The sequence below is a fragment of the Neovison vison genome, chromosome 1, assembly GCF_020171115.1.
Source record: "Neovison vison isolate M4711 chromosome 1, ASM_NN_V1, whole genome shotgun sequence".
Classification (NCBI taxonomy): domain Eukaryota; kingdom Metazoa; phylum Chordata; class Mammalia; order Carnivora; family Mustelidae; genus Neogale; species Neogale vison.
In genome coordinates, this window is record NC_058091.1 from 73,437,134 (window position 1) to 73,459,626 (window position 22,493).

The following is a 22,493-nucleotide window of genomic DNA, read 5'->3' on the forward strand; positions in this document are numbered from 1 at the left end:
GGCAGTGGAGAAAGGAAATAGAAATAGAGAGGAAGAACAAGAGAGTAGAAGATAAAGATCTGGGGGATTCTAAATGCAATAAAGGAAAAATGAAAAATATTCTCACAGGAAAGTTCTGAAATCATTCATTTGAGGTTAACCTTCATAATGCTCAGAAAAGAGTCAGGAATAGAAAAGGTAGTGTAAAAATATATTTGGAAATCAGAAATGTTTCATTAAAATGAGATTCTTGTAATAACTTTGTTATCTTCCAAGAAGATCAGTATTAAAACTGAGTTGCAACATAAGTGTCTCACTGTGTGGGGTAGGAGCTGTGAGTTTGAAGCTTGAGTTGGCCTCGTGTGACTGTGACAGTTTCACATAATCATCTGTTTCCTTGGTTGTAAAATGAAAACCTATTCAAGTCCTTGGTGAGTGTTAATCACACAACTGTCATCCTTTGTGGCATTCTAATCAGTGGAGAAAACAGAAGGAGGCCACACTTTCCATTATGAAGAAAAGACACTAGTTATGGAGTAAAATCATAAAATGTTAAGTAGAATATACTAGAGAGAAGCAACGCTCTAACTCCCAGTTTTTAGTTTCTTATATGGAGTCATATAGATGTTGAACTGCACAACTGGGACCAACAGGCCATCTGCTGGAGTTTGGAAGCCATTAACTAAGAGTTTAATTGGCTTCAAGGGTGTTGACCAATTGCTCTCAAGGCTAGTGGCTACACAAGGTCCTCTGCACCTGCTCACATCCATCTGCTTATCTTCTTCCTCTGAGAGTGCAGAGTAGGCACTGGGGTAAGAAGAGTTGAGTAGAGGCAGGATAGAGGTAATTAGACGAGTCTACTGCAACTCATTGCTTGTACTGAAACTGTTGGTGTTCTGCCAACTGCAAACAAGAGGGACCTCTTAGGATGCAGCCTTAGAATCTTAATGGTATTCTCATCCGATAACAAAACATTGATTGCTACTACCACTATGCTTTCTTGCAGTAGAAAAATGCCTTTACTTTTTTGTAACCCAGGGAAAATGATGGTTTTTCAGCATCACAAGCAATCAGAGACAGGTTTTTACAAAAGTTATTTCATGGAAACTACAATTCATGGTTTGAATGCCAAGACAGGTTAATGCACAAATAGCATAAAGATATGGAGGAGGCTCTGTGAGGGCCGAGGGTCTGCTATAGCTAATTGAAGGTCACCGCCCTTCATGAAGTCCTTCTATAGGATGAAACTTTACTTTGAGAGTTCTGAAACCCTTGTGCTCTTCAGAAGGGAGGGGTCTTCTCATGTCACCTTTAAGATCTGACATTTGGAGAAGCATTGGTAATAGACATTTGAGGAAAGAAATGGACCTTTGAGGTTGGAAAGGAAGAAAGAATAATGATGATGATGATGATGGTGATGATAAATGATTATTTGATCCTTTTTACTTCAGAATCTATCTTCTCTGTGTTGTTTCATCACTTAACCTCATACAAGAGTCTTAAAATAATTTTCTTAACTTTTCCTGGTCTTTGCCCTAGAGGGCCCTTAATTTGCCTACTGCGATAGCACTATCTATCTTGAGACTTTTGTTTTCTGTGCACTTGCTTAATATATTCTGTCTATTACAGTGAACTCTCATTCTAGAACACAAAAATAATTAGTACCATAAATTTCAACAGTAGTGTCTTTTTTTTAAGTATATAAAGAATATATCTGTTTACTTAGACTCTCTTTACAGACAGATCGCTAATAAATAAATTCTTGTCCTGCATGTTTAGTATTGCCTATTTGTTTTTTGATATAAAATAAATGTTAAGTGTAACTTTAATTGGTTTTGATAGGGTATGTTCATCTAAGTTATAAAGTACAAAAATGAAATGCTGAGTGATAAATCAGTAAAGAAGCAGTCCCAGAGATGGTTTTAAGGGAGAATTTCTTTGGCATTCAAATAGTTTCCCCTGGTTCTGGTAGTTGTAATTTGAAAAATAGAAGAGCAGATATTGACATTTTTAAATGAAATTTCCATAAATATTTTTAAATGCATCAATTAAACACTATTACTTTAGTCACATCTTCTCAGAAGCAGTGGTTTGTTGAATAACTTAGGCAGGAATAATATGGACTAAATTAGAATCTTAAAAAAAACAATGTGCCTGGTAAGCAGAAGAAACCTTGTTTTCCAGGTTGCTATATATTGGGTATGTGTTTTCAAAGATGTATTTATTTGGAAATTGTGAACTCAATTGGATTTTTTTTTCCATGAAATTACATATGCAGTTGTATGCACTCTGAAGTTATTCCCTAGACTCAGTCCTATATTAGTGTGTCTTTTCTTTTATCCAGATGCCAAACCCCCAGCAAAAGCAAATCCCTGTTGGTGAGACAATCCCCGTTGGTGGAGTATTTTGTGAAACATATTGAACTTTTATTGTAAACCTCAAGTTTCTGTTTATTTAAATGAAAAGCACAAGGGTTTCAATGCTTTTGAAAATAAAGATTCTTCCTACAGCCAGTTTGTGTCTTGGCTGGGATTTTGAACTTTATGTTCTTAAAGCACCAAGGCACTGTGTAAATATGAATTCTACTTAATTAAGCATCTCCTTTTGATTATATGTTTATTCACATTTCAAATATCTATTAATTATGATGTTTGCAATGGCATGGCTTCATAGATTATGTATAAATGTATGTTGAGGGGCTCCTAGGTGGCTCAGTTGGTTGAGCATCCGGATCTTGATCTCAGTTCAGGTCTTCATCTCAGGATCCTGAGTTCAAGCCCATACTCAAAAAAAAACAAACAAAAAAAAACGCATGTTGAAAGGTTTGTTGCATCTGCTGGTGAACCGTATCGATGACAGCTAAGTCTCCAACCATGTACTCTACCAGTTTAACGAGGTCCTGGGGCTCTAGGCTGAACTTTGAGGGATCTGTGTGTGAGAGGTGAGCAGTTTATATATGTTTAAATATCTCCATGGAAGTTCTTTACTGACACAGGTATTAAAGAGTTGCTTACTTCTCCATCTTCTTTCTCTAACCTACCTTAAAAAGGAATTTGAAACAGTTCTCAATAAATCATAACCCTTGAACTAAGGGTTTAAAATTTTGGTCAAGTAAGAATTCTGGGAAGAGGAAAGAAAACTTAACCCAAGGGATGTGTGTGAAACAGCTCTGAGCTCAGTAGCAGTTGAGGCAGGGAGAGAAAAATTCAGAGAAGTTGCTTCCTAACTGTGGCTGGATATGGAGGCAATGTCAAGCTTTATAGGAGGCCTTCGGAGCAACCATGAAGAAAATTAATCCTAGTACAGGAAAATGTTTGCAATTATAAACAGACAACCGGTAGATGGCTCACATGACAACCGGTGGATGGCTGAACCTTCATAACCATTGTCAGTTCTTATCTACCCAGTCTATAAATTAAGAATGACCCTTTTGGAGAAAAGAACATCTAGACATTTTGTCATTAGCTGTGAATTTGAGTGTGGTTTATGAGAAAGTTCACATGTCATGGCATCTAGAAACTGACTTTGAGCAAGTAACTTGAAATGTATCGTCTTTATTCATAAATGTAGAACTTAAACTAAATACTCTCCAAGTTTCCATAAAAATGTCATTTTCTACTTTATTATTCATCTCTATTCTCCATGAAAGTTTTATTTATAGTCACGCATGCCAGTCTGTTTCACTACTATCATTTTTATTATTGTAATTATTTTTTCCCTTATTCAATCAACAGATATTTATTGAATACTATTTATTGCCTACTGTAATATGGGCGTATAGACACCCCGCCCTCAGAGCATACAAAGACACAGATGTCAGGGTGTTGTGTTAAACTCAGAGTTTGTCCTAAATGAGTGAAGTCATCAGCTAAACATCCAAACATTTTAATTTTGTTATTATTGAAATGATATGACTTCTGAGATTTTCTGAAGGTTCAAGTCTTTATGTTTCCAAGAGTATAATAAAAATCTCTTTGAGGTCACTAGGCTTTTGGGTGTGTGTGACAGAGAAAAACCTCACATAGAACTGACCCCCGTTAAACAACCAGTCTTTTCCTTAAGGGACTCTGTTGGGTGTAACTGTGACCCAGCTAGTCCCTGTGGTGCCTTTAGGTTTTGGGGTAACATTATTCTCTCCCACTCCCCTCTACCTTTGACTTCCTGAGAAGGGCCCGCTTTTAGTGGTGCAGGAAATAGCATCTCTGCCTCAACATCTTCCTCAGAGCTAAAAACCAAAAAGTTTGATCTGATTTAGCAAAGTTTGTTTCTTTGTTTGTTTGTTTTTTTCAAAGTTTGTTTGATTTAGCAAACATTTTATTGAGTATATATATATATTTTGTATATATTTATTTATATATATTTATTTATATATAATATATAAAAATATACATATTTATATATATATATTTATATATATATAAATTTTATATATAGTGTATGTAAGAAGGTAACAGTTAGTGTAACCATGAGGGTAGTCCCTGACTTCAAGTTAATTACTTTCTGATAGAAAAGACAGCCTTGTGGGGCACCTGGGTGGCTCAGTGGGTTAAAGCCTCTGCCTTCGGCTCAGGTCATGATCCCAGGGTCCTGGGATCGAGCCCCACATCGGGCTCTCTGCTCAGTGGGAAGCCTGCTTCCTCCTCTCTCTCTCTGCCTGCCTCTCTGCCTGCTTATGATCTCTGTAAAATAAATAAATAAATAAAATCTTTAAAACAAAAGAAAAGACAGCCTTGTAGAAGTTGTACTTTGACAATATTTACACATGTGTGTTACTATACTGAATGCTTTGATGTTCATTATCTCAGAATGGAAAACTTATAAGGATGAGGCTGACACCGGTTTTGATCACTGTAGTACCCTTAACATCCAGGTCAGTGCCTGGCATTTAATCAATTATGCCATATTCTTCTGTAATATAATAGCGACCACTATTCCATACTTAATTTGTATATATCTTTTTTCCACACTAGACCATAAACCCTCTGGGAGTAAGAACCTAATCGTGTCTTACTCAGCATCATGCGCACAACAATCAGAAATTGTTGATACAAATCCCACAAAGAATAAATAATTTTGAGTGAGAGAATATGTGGAAAGTAGGAGAGGTATTTCAGGCCCTATTTTGTAGAAAGAACAGAAACAGGACTCTTTCCATGGGGCCTAGTATAATACAAACAAGATAGGAGGAAATCCAGGCTCACCCTGCTTCCAGAATTAGAGATCTCTTGAGACTTTGCTATCTCCTAGAAACTTCTAGTCCTCTACCTTGTTTCTTTCAAACCCATTATTCCCCAGAAACGTCTTTCCTGGAATAAGGTCTCATAGTCTTGGGTTGGGAAATGAGGACAAGAGCTCAAAAACAAGAGGAAAACTAAAACAAAAAACAAAACAAAACAAAACAAGTGAGTCAGTTCTGTGTTTGACTTCTATATCCTTTGGTGAGACAATGTGGAATGCGGGTTTAGAGAACGAGAGAAGACTGCAGACTGCAGATTTTGTCACTCCCAAAGACTATCCAACTATTTGCTTTAAATCTCTGATGTTTGAGAGAGTCAGCTCAGCAGTTAATTTGCCTGGACAGACAAGGGGAATTACCGCAGGGCTGCCGCTGCTCAGTGACTACAAGCACTGAGGAATAAGGTCTCATAGTCTTGGGTTGGGAAATGAGGACAAGAGCTCAAAAACAAGAGGAAAACTAAAACAAAAAACAAAACAAAACAAAACAAGTGAGTCAGTTCTGTGTTTGACTTCTATATCCTTTGGTGAGACAATGTGGAATGCGGGTTTAGAGAACGAGAGAAGACTGCAGACTGCAGATTTTGTCACTCCCAAAGACTATCCAACTATTTGCTTTAAATCTCTGATGTTTGAGAGAGTCAGCTCAGCAGTTAATTTGCCTGGACAGACAAGGGGAATTACTGCAGGGCTGCCGCTGCTCAGTGACTACAAGCACTGAGTGCTAATTATAAACCAATCTCTGTGCCAGATACTTCATGTATAATGATGTTGTTAATAGTTTCGTTTTAGGGGCACCTGGGTGGCTCAAGTCAGTTGAGCATCCAACTCTTGGTTTCAGCTCAGGTCATGATTTCATGGGTCGTAGGATCAAGCTCTGCCTGATTCCATGCTCAGCGGGGAGTCTACTGGAGATTTTCTCCCTCCACTCCTTTCCCCATTCTCTCAGATAAATAAACCTTTTTTTAAAAGTAGTTTCATTTTAGAGGTAAACACTCAAGGCTTAGCAAAGTTAATATCACTTGTAAGCTGGCAGGGTCCACACTGGTCCCCCTCCCTCCAAGCCCATAGTCTCCAGTGGCCAATGCTACCCAGCCACACTGTTGGGTCAGAGTGTCCCTTCCACAAGCACCTCTGTCTTCTTCCAGACCCACAAGTGACCTGCCATCTTTAGGGACCTTAATTCTCTTAGAATCTCGTAAGTTTGGCACCTCTAGCACACATTTAGAAAACGCACTAAGAAATATTGAGAGAATACTTCCAAGGTGTCCAAAGGAAAATTATGTTTTCTCTCACAGAAGGGAAACCCTTACAGGAAAAAAGAAAAAAAAAAAAAAAAAGAAAAGGGAAGGGAAGGGAGAAGAAAGAAAGAGAGAGAAAGAAAGAAAGGAAGGAAGGAAGAGAGGGAGGGAGGGAGGAAAAGGAAGAAAGAAAGGAAAGGAAAGAAGGAAGGAAGGAAAGGAAAGAAAGAAAGAAACTGGGAACATAGGGCTAAACAGCATGTTTTCAAGTCTGTTGATACCATCTCTTCTTTTTACAGATTTCATACCTGTGTTATTTCAGATAAATCACTAATAGACTTAATTGCCTCTTAAAGGAAAATAGCTATTTTCCCTCTTCAATGTATTCTCAAGGACAACAGAAGAGAATATATGTGGCATGCCTTATAAGCCCTAAGGTGGTGTAGACATCAGACGCTCTTGTCATTATCACATTGTTTTAGATTCGCTTATTAAGACTTAACTCTTAGAAAGAATGTTTGAGTCCATGAGAGTGAAATTTTAGATGTAGCCAGGACTCCAACTCTTCTATCCAGGCTTTGAAACACTTCTGCTTTCTCTTTCCCCATGAGTGTCTATGACCGTGAAGGTCTTCTTTATAGGTCCCTTCACTATAAAGCCATTCTAACTTCATCCACACGTCCCGTTCCCTCTTCCATGAGGCATGTCATTAGACCCAACCACGTCACCCTCCGGCACTTCTCCTTGGCAGAGGTTTGAAGGGACATGCAGACACAGCAGCTAGATTGTCTGTCCCCGCACTCCCCAACAGGGCTGACCGCTGATTTGTCTGGGTGAATGTCTCTCCTACCTCTGCTGCTCTATAAATATTTTTCTTAAAGAGAAACCTCTCAGCAGAGAGAGAAGGGCTATTGTATTCAAGTACAAGACAGTTTAGATGGTTTTGTGCCTTTTAATGACTCCAAAGATCTGTGCTCTCTGAATTTAGGAACCATATTTCCATTTAATGCACAGAAAGACTTATATATACAAAAACTGTAAATGCTTTTAAATGCTTGGGCAAGAGAAGAGGTGTTTAGGAAGATGTGATTGCTATCAGAGGAGCTCATCTTTAGCTCTTAAATTAGAATTTACTCGATTCTTTTGTTTTCCAATACTTGTGTTACATCTGAGTAAATATAATGAGCAATTTCACCGTATATTAAGAAGACTTTTCTAAATTGAAAATTCAGTTATATCTTGAAGATTTCAGAGTTCATTGCATTTTAATGGAAGTACAATCACTTATTTGATGTCTCCATTCTAATTCCATTTTTACATTTCAGGGTCAGTTAAACTGATCTTTATCCAGATGGTAAATGACATTTGAAGATGACATTTAAAGATGTCATTTAGCTTCTCTCCTGACATTTTCCATTTTATACTTGTATATTTCACTTAATGGAGCCATTTATATTCAGTGTGATTCAACTCAGAGGTGCTTAAAATTAAAAATTCAAAGTATTCTATACTCATCTGCTGGCTAGTTCAGTTATTTCCAATTTGTCTAGCCAATTAATCATGGTGGTAAGTGGTTAATAAAATTAACTACATTATTTTTTCTTTCCTTCACAAAACAAATGTTCTTACCATTAAGTTGGCCAGGAACCTTGAATAATAGCAGAAATAATTAGACAGCCCAATTGATTATTGTATTCAAGGGCATAATGAGTGACTTATATGTTGGTATGTAATTGTATCTACTGCCTCCTTGCATATGGAAGAAAAGATTTTCATAGAACTTGATCAAATGATAACCATCTGTCTGTATTTAGGAGGGTCTGTTTTATGGAAAGTATTGTTTCTTGAGGATAAAATGCAGCTATCAGATTCACTTCTTTTAGAGGTATGGCTACATTTAAAATAAAATAAATATGTTCTGCAATGATTTGGAAGGTAATTACTCTATTTTTAATTCTACTAGTATTGACTTTAAGGGTTTTTTCATTTATGATTCTCAATTTTTCTAATCATCAAATTCAAGAATAAAACAAGGAATTAAGAATTCTTTCTTGGATTACTGTTTGGTCTTTGTTAATTTAACATAGGATTATAAACAAAGATTTTTACTATTACTTACTGTTATAGTATTAGTTTCGATTTAAAGAATATCTTTTGCTTCATATGTAATTCAAACAATATACTTCCAGTTTCAATGCTTACACTATCAGTGATTTTGAACCACAACTACATTTTTGAAACCTCAGTTTTAAATAATCTTTAATTTGATTAGATAATGATCTTGACTTTCTTTTTTACAGGAAAAAATTGTAGATGTTCTATTTCTTGACCTTTGTATTTTTTTTTATGAGCCACTGTATGATTGTTTTATTTTTTTTTTTTTACAAAAGTTTATTCTTAAATGTACAACAGGATCTAAGACAACACTTCATTCCAGCTATAGATAGCAACAGATGCTATGACAGGGAATCCAGATGTTTAAACAGGAATGGAATTAAGGATCATCATTGCCTTGGGCACAAGAACAGCTTACTTTTTGCCAGATTTCTTTTTCTTTTTTACAGGAAAAAATTGTAGATGTTCTATTTCTTGACCTTTGTATTTTTTTTTTATGAGCCACTGTATGATTGTTTTTTTTTTTTTTTTTTACAAAAGTTTATTCTTAAATGTACAACAGGATCTAAGACAACACTTCATTCCAGCTATAGATAGCAACAGATGCTATGACAAGGAATCCAGATGTTTAAACAGGAATGGAATTAAGGATCATCATTGCCTTGGGCACAAGAACAGCTTACTTTTTGCCAGATTTCTTAATTCCACCTGTGGCCAGGGGACCCTTCCCCGCGGCCTTCGCTTTTAGCTCCTCGAGTTTCTTCTGCTCCTCCTTCTGTTTCTGCTTGAATGCCTTATCTTCCTCATCCATCTCCTTGGCCTGTTTCTTGGGCTGCTTCAGGGGCTTCTTCTTGCCACCTTCGCGGCCGGACATGGCGCCTGCCGCCCCTTCCCCAGACCCTGCCACCGGAAGCCTTGACCTTTGTATTTTTGAAAATAGCATGTGGCTGACTTCACTTAGAAATGGCAGAATGGCATTAGCAAGTGAAATTTTTTTCTTTCCGCATTATATATTCTGTTCCATTATCTTCTGGCATTTGTTTTTCAGTGGAGAAATATGAGATTGGCCTGATTTTGATTCCTTTGTAGGTCAGATTATATTCTCTCTACATAGTTATGGATATTTTTCTTTACCCTTTGTATCAGTCATGGTCCTCTGGTAGCAAAGGAAAGTCACCTAGATAGATCATATATTTACGATTACTCACAGTGGTTGGGCAGGATTCAGAGAACATGCTCTTAGTTTGGACTGGTCAGGCATTCAGAGAAGACTGGCAACCCTCCCTACCCCTAGATATAAAGATGCTGCTGAGGAAATGGTGTTCCTGGGACTGTGGAGGACGGTCCACCAAGGGGGAACTGTCATCTGAATGTATCTTAGCTACTGCTCAGATACAGTGTTGAAAAAGTGAGGGAGTACTGAGGGTTGCTGGAGGGGAGAGGGGTGGAGGATGGGGTAACTGGGTAATGGACATTAAGGAGGGCATGTGATATAATGAGAACTGGGTATTGTATAAGACTGGTGGATCACAGACCTGTACCTCTGAAACCAGTAATACATTATATGTTAATTCAAAAAAGAAATTAAAAAAAGAAAAGAACAGTTAAAAGAAAAGAAAAAAGAAGAAGTGAGGGAGTGAGGAGAAGTGCCTTAGACTCTCCTCCCATCCCTCAGCGTTTCTGCCAGTGACTTCCATTGGCCAAACCCAACTAGAAGGCACCTGGCAGGAAAGCTAGCATAGGTAAAAACGTATGCAGAGGTAAGCCTCCTGAAACACAGAGTCGCACAGAGAAGGGGCAAGAAGGAGTCTGCATAACTAAGGAGAATAGCCAGTTCAAAAATATCGTCAGGACATATCTAGGCGGTGGTCTTTGTTTATACGTTCAAAAATGTAGATCTGAAAATGAATACTTATTTGTTAATTATCTCAAAGAAGCTTTCTTGGGTATAGGCTTGACAACCAAACACGCTTTATTTTCTTCACTTCGCACCCCTACTACTTCTCATCCTTTCACCTTTTTTTTTTTTTTTTTTTTTTTTTTGGTCCTTTTCACCTCTGTCCTTGGACAAATTCTCAAGTTTTTTCTCAGTATCATTGAGTAATTTTCTGCTGTGTCAGTTGTGGTCTTTGAAGACAAAATTTAATTCTTATATTAAATTCAAGGTTACATGTGCAAATACATACATGTATTCTTTTTAAAAATATTTTATTTATTTATTTGAGATAGAGCATGGGGGTGGGGTGGTTACGGAGCAGTATCAGGGAGAGGGAGAAGCAGGCTTTGCACTGAGCAGGGAGTCTGGGAGCCAGATATGGGACTTGACCCCAGGATGCTGGGATCATGGCTTAAGCCAAAGGCAGATGCTTAACCAACAGAGCTACCCAGGGACTCCCTAATTCTTGCACTGAAGTTTAGTGTCCTCTGAGTTTTCTTATTTCCAATAGCTTCCTAGTCTTCAGATCTTAATCTTGTTTATGACCTTCTATTTTTAGTTCATAGAGGCCATGTTCATTATCTCATTAAGAACACTGTCTTTTGGGGCGCCTGGGTGGCTCAGTCATCAAGCGTCTGCCTTCTGCTCAGGTCATGATCCCAGGGTCCTGAGATCGAGTCCTGCATCGAGCCCCACATCAGGCTCCCTGCTCCCTCTCCCACTCCCTCTGCTTGTGTTCCCTCTCTTGCTGTGTCTCCTTCAAATAAATAAAATCTTTAAAAAAAAAAGAAAACAATATTTTTAAAGCTGCCTTCTGTTTTCCAGAGTACTTTTCAAACATAGATTTTTGTTTTTTCCCTTTCTCTTTAGCTGAATACATTTTTCTTAGTTTACCCGATACGTTTCATTGTATACAGATTTATTGGGGTATAATTTACATACCATGAATTTAAGTATTCAGTTTAATGACTTTTAGTAAGTGTACAGAGTTGTGCAACCTTCCCCACAATACAATTCTATAAACTTTATTTATCACGCTCCCTTGTAGTCACCTCCTATTCTCACTTTTAACCCCAGTCAAGCACTAATCTGTTTTCTAAATCTATAACTTTATATTTTCTTACTATGTCGTACAATTATAATCGTACAATTTTTGGCCTTTTGCATCTGGCTTCTTTCACTGAGACTAATGTTTTTTATCAGTACTTCATTCCTTTTTATTTGCAAATAAAATTTGATTATGTGTGTATATATATGTAAAAAGTATATATATATATACACACACATATATGTAGCTATATTTATATATTTATATATCACATTTTAATTTATCCATTCTTCAGTTGATGGGTATAACTTTTTCCCATTTTTATGAATAATGCCTCTATGAACATTCACATATAAGTTTTTGTGTGGACCTATGTTTTGATTTCTTTTGGGTAGGCATCTAGAAGAAATTTATGGTTATATGATGAATTTATATTTGACTTTTTTTTTTTTTTTAAACTGGGTAAAGAGGACATGGGATCCCTCTGCTTTATTTCCCACAACTGCATGAAAAGCTACAATCTTGAGATCTACACTGTCAAAATAATTTTTAAAAAGAATATATTTGACTTTTTAAAGAAATTGCCAAATTGTTTTCCAAAGTGGTGGTACCATTTTTTTTTTTTAATTGGTAAGGTACCACTTGATTGTCGCCGTCGTCTTCTTCTCCTCCTCCTCCTCCTTCTTCAGTAGGCTCCATCTCCAATGTGATGCCTAACACTGGGCTTAAAATCACAACCCTGAGATCGAGACCTTATCTTAGATCAAGAGTCAGACACTTAACTGACAGAGCGGCCCTGGGAGCCCCTGCTCCATTTTACATTCTACCAACAAAGGAGGGTTCAATTTAACAACATCTTTGCCAACCCTTATTGCTTATCTTTTTTGGTATAGTTGTCCTATTGAGCATTAAGCAGTATGTCATTGTGGCTTAAATTTGTGTTTCCCTAATAATGTTGAGCATGTTTTCCTGTGCTTTTTTTCATTCACTTTCTTCTTTTGTATAATATCTATTCAATTTTTTTTCACTTAAATTGGATTATTTGTCTACTTATTTCTGGGTTCTAATTTAAACTCTGTTTACTCCGGGGCTTCCTGGGTTGCTTAGTCCGTTAAGCGTCCAACTCTTGATCTCAGGGTGGTGAGTTCAAGCCCTACATTGTGCTTAAACTCTTAAAAAAATAATCTAAACTATATATATTCTGGATATATTTTTTTTATTAGATGTATGATTTGTAATGTTTTCTGTGTTGCTTGCCTTTCACTTTCTTTATGATGTCCTCTGTAATGCAAAAGATTTTTATTTTGATGAAGTCCAATTTATGAATGTTTTTCTTTTATCACATATGCTTTTGGTGTCACTTCTAAGAAATCTCTGCTTAACGTACAGGAAAATCACTCCACTGTTTTTCTAAGAGTTTTACAAGTTTTAGCGATTACATTCAGGCCTGTAATCTATTTTGAGTTAACTTTTGTGTATGTTGTAAGTTAGGCATCTAAATTTATCTTTTTGCATATAGATCTCCAATGGTCCCAGCACCATTTCTTGAAAAGACTATCCTTTCCCCACTGAAATGCCTTTATCCATTATCTATCCATTATCTATTTCTATTCATATCCATTATTTATTTCTTTTTCTATTTCTATTTCTATTTTTATCATATCTATATAGAAATAGAAATCTAGTTCTATTTTTATCATATCTATTTCTTTTTCTACTTTTTTTCTTAAAAAAAAAATACCATTGAATGTCAAACTTTCCTTTTAAATTCAATGTTGTCTCAAGACACACTCACTATGTAACTAGTTTGTAGTCCCTCTAACTGCTTGCTTTCAGATCCAAAGCTATCTCACAATTTGATACACACAGGTCCAATCCAACGTTTGATGGCCGGTAGACATTTATCTAGTTCTGGGCTATTCAGAAGGAATATGAGAAAGTCTACTACGGCAGCACTCAGGCATGCTGACTATGGAGAAAAGTTGAATCTTAGAATAATATTCTTTTCTTTATCAGTAGTGTGTGAAAACCAACAAACCCCAATTTGGGTGTTCCCAAGGCTTTTCTGCCTGTGGTTCTCCCCAGGAAGCCCTGGATTGTAAAAGAGCCTATCTCATGATTCATTGCACAATTAATCATCTAGCTCCTTCCCTGCTTGGCTCCTACTTGTATTGGAGAATTGTAGTTCTGATAACCTGAGAGCTGCTGATTGCAAATCAGCCAGGCCCTTTCTCCAGATACATGATAAAACAGTATCTGTGCAATATTAATGCATGTATTAGAGAGAGAAAGTAGGGCTGGGACATAGAAGTGTTGGCTGCCCAAGTGGTTTGCTTTTTGATAACTTTATTGAGGCACATTTTGCACATCATATACTTAACCCTTTCCACCTATACACTTCAGTGATCTCTGAGCAAATTTTCCATGGCAGGCAATTACTACAATAAATTAATTTTAGAACATTTTCATTACCTTATAAGATCCCTCATGCCTACTTACTGTTAATCCCCATTTCTTCCCTCCTTCTTGCTACTCCAGGCAACCCTAATCTAGTTGTTCTACCTATTGATTTGCCTTTTCTGGACATTTCATGTAAGTGGAATCATACAGTATGTGTCTATTATGTCTAGCTTCTTTCACCTAACATAGTGTTTTTGAGGCTCATCCATGTCATGTCATATATCCGTAGTTCCTTCCTTCTTTTTAAAATTGCTCAATAGTATAGTATTGTATGGATACCATATTTTATTTATCCATATTTATCCATTCACCAGTAGGTGCACATTTGGGTTGTTCCCAATTTTGAGCTATTAGGAATAATGCTTCTATTATATTCTTCTATATGTTTTCTATTTTATATCTAATAATGCTTCTAGAATATTCTTGTGTACATCCTTATGTGAATGTAGGTTTTCATTCCTCTTGGGTATTTACCTAAAAGTGGAATTGCTGAGTCATATGGTAAATTTGTGATTAACATTTTAAGAATTAGGGGTGTTTGGTTTTGTTTGGTCTGTGTTTCCATTTCTACTGTTTCAGACAGTAAAGATTATGTATAAGATACGTTATGTTTCTTCATTGAATTCCATTGATACTGCTATTAAGGGAAATTTTTCTTGATTCTGGAAAATGCTTGACTGTTAACTTTAGTTTCCAGTGTTACTGCATCTATATTTGTATCTTTGCCTTCAAGTGTATTTAAATAGGGAGAAAGTGATAGCTCCATATTTTATTAGCCCCATATTCTATTTGACTAACAATGTAAATGGCAATTTTTCTTTAAAATATAATACCTTAGGAAATGAACCTGATTCATCTGTGACTACTTTCAATAACTTCCTTAATATATGGAATATTTTATTTTTATACCAGTTGTATCTCAAGCTCTTATATTCATGTGTGTATTTACATCAGGTACTTATTTATTATTTATAAAGGCATTACTATATGCATGGCTGTTAAGTTGCTCTCGTGTCTAAAAAAGATGCGTGTACACATGTGTGTATTCTTGAGCATTATATCAAAGGACTAAGCAAATTCATTTACCCTAGAAAATGGTACTTCTTTTTGTTCAAATTAGAATTTCAGAAATTTAGTGATTGTCCATTTATTCCAAAATTACTTAGAAATCGACTGACTCATTTGGTCAAATACAATACACTTCCAAAGAACATTACAATACCTCTTAATATGAAGTAAGATCAGATTGTAAGGGTTCAATAAACGTGTTCTCTAATGATATCTGTAATAGATTTCAGGTTATGTGTTTGATCTATAGATAGAAGTTACAGAGATTCTGTTTGGCCTTGTGTTTTAGAATTCACTGAGCAGTGTTTACAATATGCTGAAATGCCTTCCAGGACCAAGCACACATATGTATATACACATGTATCCGCCAAGACATATATACAAATATTCACATATACACCCAGACATGTGCACAGACTCATACTCATTTGTTCAGTGAATGGGAACGTACATGTACAAATAAAACATACTCCATGGATGTGTTATTTTAAAATGTGTTATTTTAAAAGCTTGGGTTCACTTCTTTGCCATTTTAAATATACTATGTAATTTTTTTAAATTAAACCAATTACTATGGAGGGCACATATTGTGTGGAGCACTGGGTGTGGTGCATAAACATGAATTTTGGAACACTGAAAAAAATTAAATTAAATTAATTAAATAAATAAAAATTTAAATTTAAATTAATTAATTAAATGATATCAATTTGAAGGAAAAAAAACAATTACTTCTTCCCCAACTTTCTCTATTTTTAAAAACGGAAAAGAGCCAGTTCCTCAGGAATAGTTATTACTGAAATTAACCATGGAAACAGATATTTTTCCAATCCATTTAAGATTTGCAGAGAAAATATTCTATAATCATTCTTTATTCATGATTTTTACTTACTTGGTATATGATAGAGACTGCAGGATTGTGAATGTCCTGGTTTATTCATCAATGTTTTCATAAATTTGTTACAGCAAGTTAACTCAGTCTTCCTTCTTATGTCATTTGTTTCAAGTAATTTCAATTATGTCTCTAGTAAACACCTATTATACACTAAAGAATGTCTAAGCAAAAACAAAAAAAACAAAACAAAGCAAAAACTGAGCAGAAACCTCCTTAGTAGCAATCAAGAAAGATACAGGCAAAGACAGAACAAAAAATCAAAATGATGCCAACATAAGAGAGTGCTAAAAACCCCACACTAATAAGATGAAATTTAATATGAATAAATGTGATGTCCTATGATGTGATTTTTTAAAATGTACACAAATACATTTTGTGTTTATACAGAATATATACAGAAATATATTCATAGCTATTTACACAAAAAGAGGCTTAGGGAGTTTAGTTGACCCAAAGCTAGATATGAGACCATGTCATATAATAAATGCTTATAAAACTGGGGAGTGTGGATGTATACATATATCCTGAAGAAGAAGAAATTGCCATATGTGTATATATATGTATATATGGGCTGAAGAAGAAAATACTTGACATGTGATTGCTCTCTTCCAATGTTTGGAGGGATTTAATATAGAAGAAAAGATAGACTTTTTAAAAAAAAAGATTTTATTTGTTTGACAGAGAGAGAGGGAACACAAGCTGGGGGAGTAGGAGTGGGAAAAGCAGGCTCCCTGCTCAGTGGGGAGCCTGATATGGGACTCCATCCCAGGATGCTGGGATCATGACCTGAGCTGAAGGCAGAAGCTTAACAACTGAGCCACCCAGGCACCCAGAAGATAAGATAGATTTATTATTTGAATCACTTTAATTTTTTTTTTTAAGTAGTCTCCATGCCCAGCATGGGGCCCAACATAGGGCTTAAACTCACGACTCTGAGATCAAGACCCTATCTGAGATCAAGAGTTGGACACCCAACTGTCTGAACCACTCAAGTGCCCCACTGTGAGTCATTTTTAACTTTAAGTGGATTCGGGATCGAAATACAGACATTTTATCCATTAGAGCCATGTGTAAAGGGATTGGCTTTGCCTGCCTCATGTGGGAACAAGCTTGTGGAAAAGCACCAGCAGAGACTAGGTAGTATACAAAGGATTCCTGTAGGGTGCTGAATGGAAGATTGGTTTTCTTAGCACCTTCCACATACGTGACCTTAGCAGTCCAGGGCAGAGTTTGAACATTTTACTGTCACTAGGGGCCAACCGATTATATAAATGAAGGAACTTCTTTGTGTAAGACTGATGGGGTAAACTCAATATTGTATGTCTCAATATTTAGTTCCAACCCAAGGATGTCATGCCATAATCAGGATCTAACGTTACCAGGTCTTCCCATTTTTCAAGGGAAGCTGGAAATCTTGATTTTTAGAATGTAAATTGTCCCCGTTTTAAAAATTGGCAATAATTCCAAAAATGTTAAAACACAACTATGGGCTATAACTTTTTAACCTAGTCTAGGAATTATTCCAGGAACTAACAACTACTCCTTTTCAGTACATTTCAGAAATGATTGAGTACTCTGACCTTTAAAATTTTATCACAGAATATCTTAAATGTATGTATAATTGTATAAAGAATCATTTTAAAGTACCTAAATACTCATCCCTCAGGATCCTGGCACGCCAATGGTATTTTAAGCGTATTTCTTCCAAGATTCTGAACTTAGTACAAAAACTTCTGTATTAATAAGGTAGAAGCTTGTTGAGACACAATATAAAAAAGACTGGACAAATCATCATTTCAGTTTATAAATGCTGGCTGCAGTATATTTTTTCCTACTTTGGTTCGGCGTAGAAAAAGGCCATAAGGCACTGCTATCGCTGTTCAGCCATAATTTTCTAAATGCATTTTAGTTGCTAAATGTAATGGCACTTAGAATTTAGTTCATTAACTAGAGCAAATTAGAAGGGAATAGAAAGCTCTGTATTTGCTCATGACATTCATAGCATAGTGAGGATATATTTATTGTGGATAAAGGGTCTAAGGCATAAAATAATTTTTTTAAAAGATTTTATTTATTTATTTGACAGACAGAGATCATAAGTAGCCAGAGAGGCAGGCAGAGAGAGAAAGCAGAAGCAGGCTCCCTGCTCAGCAGAAAGCTGGATGTGGAGCTAGATCCCAGGACCCTGGGATCATGACCTGAGCCGAAGGCAGAGGCTTTAACCCTCTGAGCCACCCAGGTGCCCCCATAAAATAATTTTTAACAATTACTTCAAAATTCATTAACCCGGTTTTCAGACTTAAAGAAGTTAAGTCTAACTGAGAGAGTTTCCCCTTGCTTGTGTGAAACTTTCTGAGACATTTGCATGTTATTTGCATGACACAAATAACAGAGAAGCACTTACTATGTTGTCTTTGCTTTTTTAAAGCAAGATGGTCTTACTTTGGGATCCATTTATTATCAGTAGTTTGGAAAACCCACTAAAAACCTATACACTACTCCAAAAGAGGGTTTCTACAATGACATGAGGATTTCTTGTATTAGAAACTCTCTTGCCAGTAACCTTGAGCCCCTTGAGGGTCCTAGAGTAGTTTGGAGAATACCGAGACTAATTCTCCCTGAGGATCTTGTTTCGATCATATGGTATGAAGCACACAATAGAAAGCAGGCAGTTACTCATTCCATGCCCAACTTGGGGCCTGAACTCATGACCCTGAGATTAATGGTTGAGTGCTCTCCCAACTAAGCCAGTCAGGTGCTCCATTTGGGTCCTAACTTTAAAGAGATATTCTTCACAGATAATTTATGAGACCCAACTATTACAACTTCAACTCCAGCTTCCTCACTATGTCACTTCCTCTGGTCCTATAGTATAACAACAACCCATTAATGAGAAGAGCCTCCATTTTCTTTTTCTCTTTCTTTTTTCTCTCTCTGATATCCCCATGGTCTTTAAGATCTCTTAAATTTTCTGGGGTGAAGTTGAATATTTTGCTGTTCAAGTTTTTGGCTTACCTGAATTTCACTGTACTAATCATGGAAAGTGAGTTCCAGCATAAAAACACTTATGCGCTATTAGCAAGCTGTTCTCCATGCTGTCCTTTTCCAAAGTTGGGTCTTCTTAACTAACAATCAGTAGAAATTTGAAAAATCTAATCCTACGTTACAGTTGAGGATTTTCTGGGTACAGCTTCCTTTAAATTCTTTATGTTTCACTTCTGAAACATAAATAGAAAGTCATAAAATTAAAGTTATTTTTATTCCTCTGCCTGGGAAATTCACAGAAACAAAAGGACAATTGAAATTTGATAAACTAAAGGTGGAACTGACATATAAATAAGAAATCTGTATCTAGGGAAACACTGTAGATGTGTATACATCACTTCTTCCTGAAAAGGAAGAATAAAAGCTAAGTTCAGGTGTGTTAACTTCAAAAATGTGCTGAGCCTGACCCTGTAAGAAGCCTGACTGTTAGGATGAACTTTATTAGCTCTTAACTCATATAACACCTTTGGTGCTAACTGAACACCTACTTTTATTAAAAGAAACATCTGCAATCTGGAACTGGAAGGTGAGCCTTTATACTAATTTATTTAAAGCTCAGTTTTATTAAAAAATATTTTATGGAATCAAAATATTGACTAAGGCAGGAGAAAAATAGGAACAAGGAAAATACATTGAACTTTATTTTTTTCTTATGTTTGAGAACCCCCTTCAACTCTCTTTCTTGATCTTTTACATGAGTCTTTTGCTTTTCTGGAATTTTGAATAGGAGATTTTTTTCCGCATATATATCAACTGGGGCTTTTTCAATTCCAATGATGATAAATATTTGGTAAATGTATCAGCTTTAGCTGTGTAACAAACCATCCCACAATTTAATGGCTTAAAACAATAATTATCTACTTACTTAATTCTTTGGTCCTCTATATGGATTATTTTGGTCTTAATTGGGTCCCTGCATTTATTTTTGGTCAGTAACAGCTGACGATCAAGTCTCCATCAAGTCTCTGTATCTGGAAGTTTGCCGGCTATTGTCTAGGACAATGGGAGTAACTAGGCCATGTGACTCTTTCTACCTAGCAGGCTATCCTAGACTTGTCATATGAGGCAGCCTGTGTCCAAGAGAGAGTGAGCACAAGTGTGCCAGATCCTTGAGGGTAGTGTCAGAGCTAGCATGTCACCTCTGCTACCACACTTTACTCCTACCACATTTTATTGTTGAAAGCAAGTCAAAGGGCCAGCCCTGTTTGAAGAGGCACAGAAATAGACTCTGCCTCTTAATGGGGCATATTGCAAATGGCCTACCTATTGGGAGGGGGAAAATACAACCAGTTTTGTGAAGAATCTCACTGTGGAAAGACCTAATCACTAAAAAAAAAGGAAGGAAGAATGTTGAGGGTAGAGCAAAGGCCCCTATTTGGAGCACGCTTGGCATGTTTGAGGAACCACAGGGATGTCTGTGACAGGAGCACAAGGAAAGCGGGGGTGCATGTGGTGACAGATGAGGCACAAGAGCTTGTTGGAGATGGCGGGGCAGACTAGTCAGGCAGGAGAGCAGTGGTTCTCAGAGTACATTGTGCTCACCCTGCAAATTCTGAAACAAATGCCTGGGCCTCACCCCAGAATCTGTTTTAATTGGTCTGGGTTGAAGCCTGATGCAATCTTTAGAAGACATTACCAGGATAAATGCAGTGTGTGATCAAGGTCTCCTAGGCCTTTGTAAAGTGTGGCTCTGATTCTGAATGAGACAACCAGCTGCGGGACGATTTTGCACAGAATGGCATGAACCGGATTGTCCTAGCCTGCCTCCTTCACCCTCATTCCCTTTGGGCCCCCAAGATCATGTCTTTGTATAAAACTTGGGATCCTGCTTCCCTCTTTTAAGGGAGAGAGTGGAGAATGGTCATGAGGAAGATCTCTGGGTGCCGGCCCCTGCTCTGGCACTCTCTCTGGTAGGTGTCAAGGATACCATAGGAGGGAAGGAGGAAACTCCTGTTTCCCTTCAAAATGGGTTGAAGCCTGTCTTAGTCCATTCGAGCCACTATAACAAAACACATACTGGGTAGCTTATAAATTTCTTATAACAGAAATTTATTTCTCACAGTTCCTGGAGCCTAGAAGTCTGAGATGAGACTTGTGCCCTTGTGGTCAGGTGAGGACCCTCTTTCAGGCTGCAGACTTGTACACTCGCTGGGCAGAAAGGGCTGGGGAGCACTCTAGGTCTCTTTTGGTAAGGGCACTAATCCCATCATGAGAGTTACACCCTTATGACCTAAGCACCTCCCACAGACCCTACCTCCAAATACCATCATCACATTGACCATGAGGATTTCAACATATGAATATAGAGTGGGGGGTGGGACAGAAACATTCAGACTGCCGCAGAGCCAGAGTTCCTGCGTCTTGGTTTTCCTCCAGTCTTCCACTGGAAATCCCCATGCCTCTTTCCCAACATTGCTGGAAACTTAGAGAATGAGTGTGGGTGTGTATGTCACTGCTGGTGAGCCCTATGTTAAAAACAGAAAAAACATATTGCTTGTGTGTAATGTATGTAAACTAGGGCCCCAAGCCCAGGCAGCAGTGGTGTGACAGCATAGAGGAGAACATGCTCAGGGATAATCCTGCCCTGTATGTTTCTTCCTTTGGTGTAACACTGTAATGTAATTATTCAGAACAAGAATGCTGAAGCTGGATAAATTAGACCCTGATTCTAACACTTATTAGCTGAATGATTTATCCTTTGAGTGCTTCAGATAATTGGTGTCAACCTCCTAAGTCTGTTTTAAGATCAAATGAGTAGTTACATGTTAAAAGATTAGAAATGTGCATGATGCACAGTGAGTGCTCAGTAAATCCTAGATATTAATACAGCTATAGTTTCCTTCTTGATTTCATCACTGTACAAATGGGTCTCTTCAATTTTAGCAAGAATGTAGGAAGCTTTCATACATATCATGTCTTTCAGTACCATTTTAGACAGGTTTTTCTCTGTTGTTTAATTGCTGAAAACATAAAGATGCTACATATTAAGAAGTAGACCAGATTTCAGTTGAGAGGGGGGAAAAGGCAGTCTCAAAATATTTTTAGAACATGAACAATCCATCTTCTATCATTGCTGTGCAAGCATGTGGGTTTTTTTTTTTTTTTTCGGAAAAACCTTCTAATTCCTGGCCTTCCTATGGATGAAAAAGATTAGCAGCCTCCTTGGGACTAGTTGAGCCTGGGAAAGACAAGAATTAAGAAGTGGACAAGACAATGCTTCCAACACTTTTATCTAGAGAGCCATCTGAAAAGCCTACTTTGAAAACAAAGATGAAAATGTGAGATTTAGTTCTGGTGACCTAAACAGCTTTCCTGAACTCGTGCCTGAATTCTTCCCTGGATTTCATGCGTGCAGGTGGAACAGGATGATACGGTGGGGAGTTGCTGATGGGAATTTACACTCACAAGAAAGAGACTGGACTTATGGGGCACCTCAGTGGTTCTGTCATTTAGGCATCTGCTTTGGCCTCAGGT

General features: G+C 37.0%; 2 protein-coding genes across 2 annotated transcripts in view; one reads left to right on the forward strand and one right to left on the reverse strand.

The window, feature by feature from the left end:
* SOGA3 (SOGA family member 3) overlaps positions 1-22,493 on the forward strand; it is a 48,836-nt gene that overhangs the window by 10,432 nt on the left and 15,911 nt on the right. The window lies entirely within an intron of this gene.
* TMA7 (translation machinery associated 7 homolog) lies at positions 9,086-9,478 on the reverse strand. Its single transcript, XM_044249273.1, has one exon. It carries the CDS (start codon positions 9,442-9,444, stop codon positions 9,250-9,252), a length of 195 nt encoding a protein of 64 aa, XP_044105208.1. The 5' UTR covers positions 9,445-9,478; the 3' UTR covers positions 9,086-9,249.

Excerpts from the sequence above, each read along its gene's own strand:
- TMA7 (XM_044249273.1), bottom strand. The coding sequence starts at position 9,444 with ATGTCCGGCCGCGAAGGTGGCAAGAAGAAGCCCCTGAAGCAGCCCAAG.